The sequence below is a fragment of the Larimichthys crocea genome, unplaced genomic scaffold, assembly GCF_000972845.2.
Source record: "Larimichthys crocea isolate SSNF unplaced genomic scaffold, L_crocea_2.0 scaffold68563, whole genome shotgun sequence".
Taxonomy (NCBI): domain Eukaryota; kingdom Metazoa; phylum Chordata; class Actinopteri; family Sciaenidae; genus Larimichthys; species Larimichthys crocea.
Genome location: NW_020859050.1, coordinates 1 through 641, shown reverse-complemented (window position 1 = coordinate 641; position 641 = coordinate 1). Strand labels below are relative to the sequence as shown.

Genomic DNA, 641 nt, shown 5'->3' with positions numbered 1-641 from the left:
CATGCACCATAGAGGAAAAAAAAGTCTTATAAGAAAGTATACATATAGTGTGATGATCATTGACAATATAGAGACAGGAAAGATAACGTTGAAACGTGTGGCTGAGGTCACAGCTTTATTAAAGTCAATTACCAACCTGACTTGAGCTGTCCGCTTCCTCACAATCCTCAGGTAATCTAATTTTGCCAATTTGAGGATCACCTCAGGGAGGTATAAAACAGCACCCACGGACAGCATAAGCTGCCTATGTGAGTTTAGCTTACACTGGTACTGGGTGACCTCTGATACTGTTGAAGCTCCAGAAAGAAGGCAACTGAAGATGGCTTGGGATGGTGGAGGACATGAAGCCAATGGCACAGAGGGCAAGAACTTCTACATCCCCATGTCCAACAGGACTGGGGTTGTTAGAAGTCCTTTTGAATACAACCAGTATTATATGGTAGATCCAATGACCTACAAGCTGCTAGCTTTCTACATGTTCTTCCTGATCTGCACTGGAACTCCCATCAATGGTCTGACATTGTTGGTAACGGCTCAGAACAAGAAGCTCCGGCAACCTCTCAACTACATCCTGGTCAACCTGGCTGTGGCTGGACTGATCATGTGCGCCTTCGGATTCACCATCACCATCACATCTGCTC

The 641-nt window shown here is 45.2% G+C and overlaps 1 protein-coding gene across 1 annotated transcript; it reads left to right on the top strand.

Moving 5' to 3' along the window:
• Positions 1-257: 257 nt before the first annotated feature.
• On the top strand, positions 258-635 carry LOC113745368 (green-sensitive opsin-like; the record flags this gene model as incomplete). The annotated part of the gene is made up of 1 exon (XM_027276902.1): positions 258-635. A coding segment is annotated over exon 1 (316 nt), but the record flags the coding sequence as incomplete, so codon positions are not given.
• Positions 636-641: the final 6 nt, after the last annotated feature.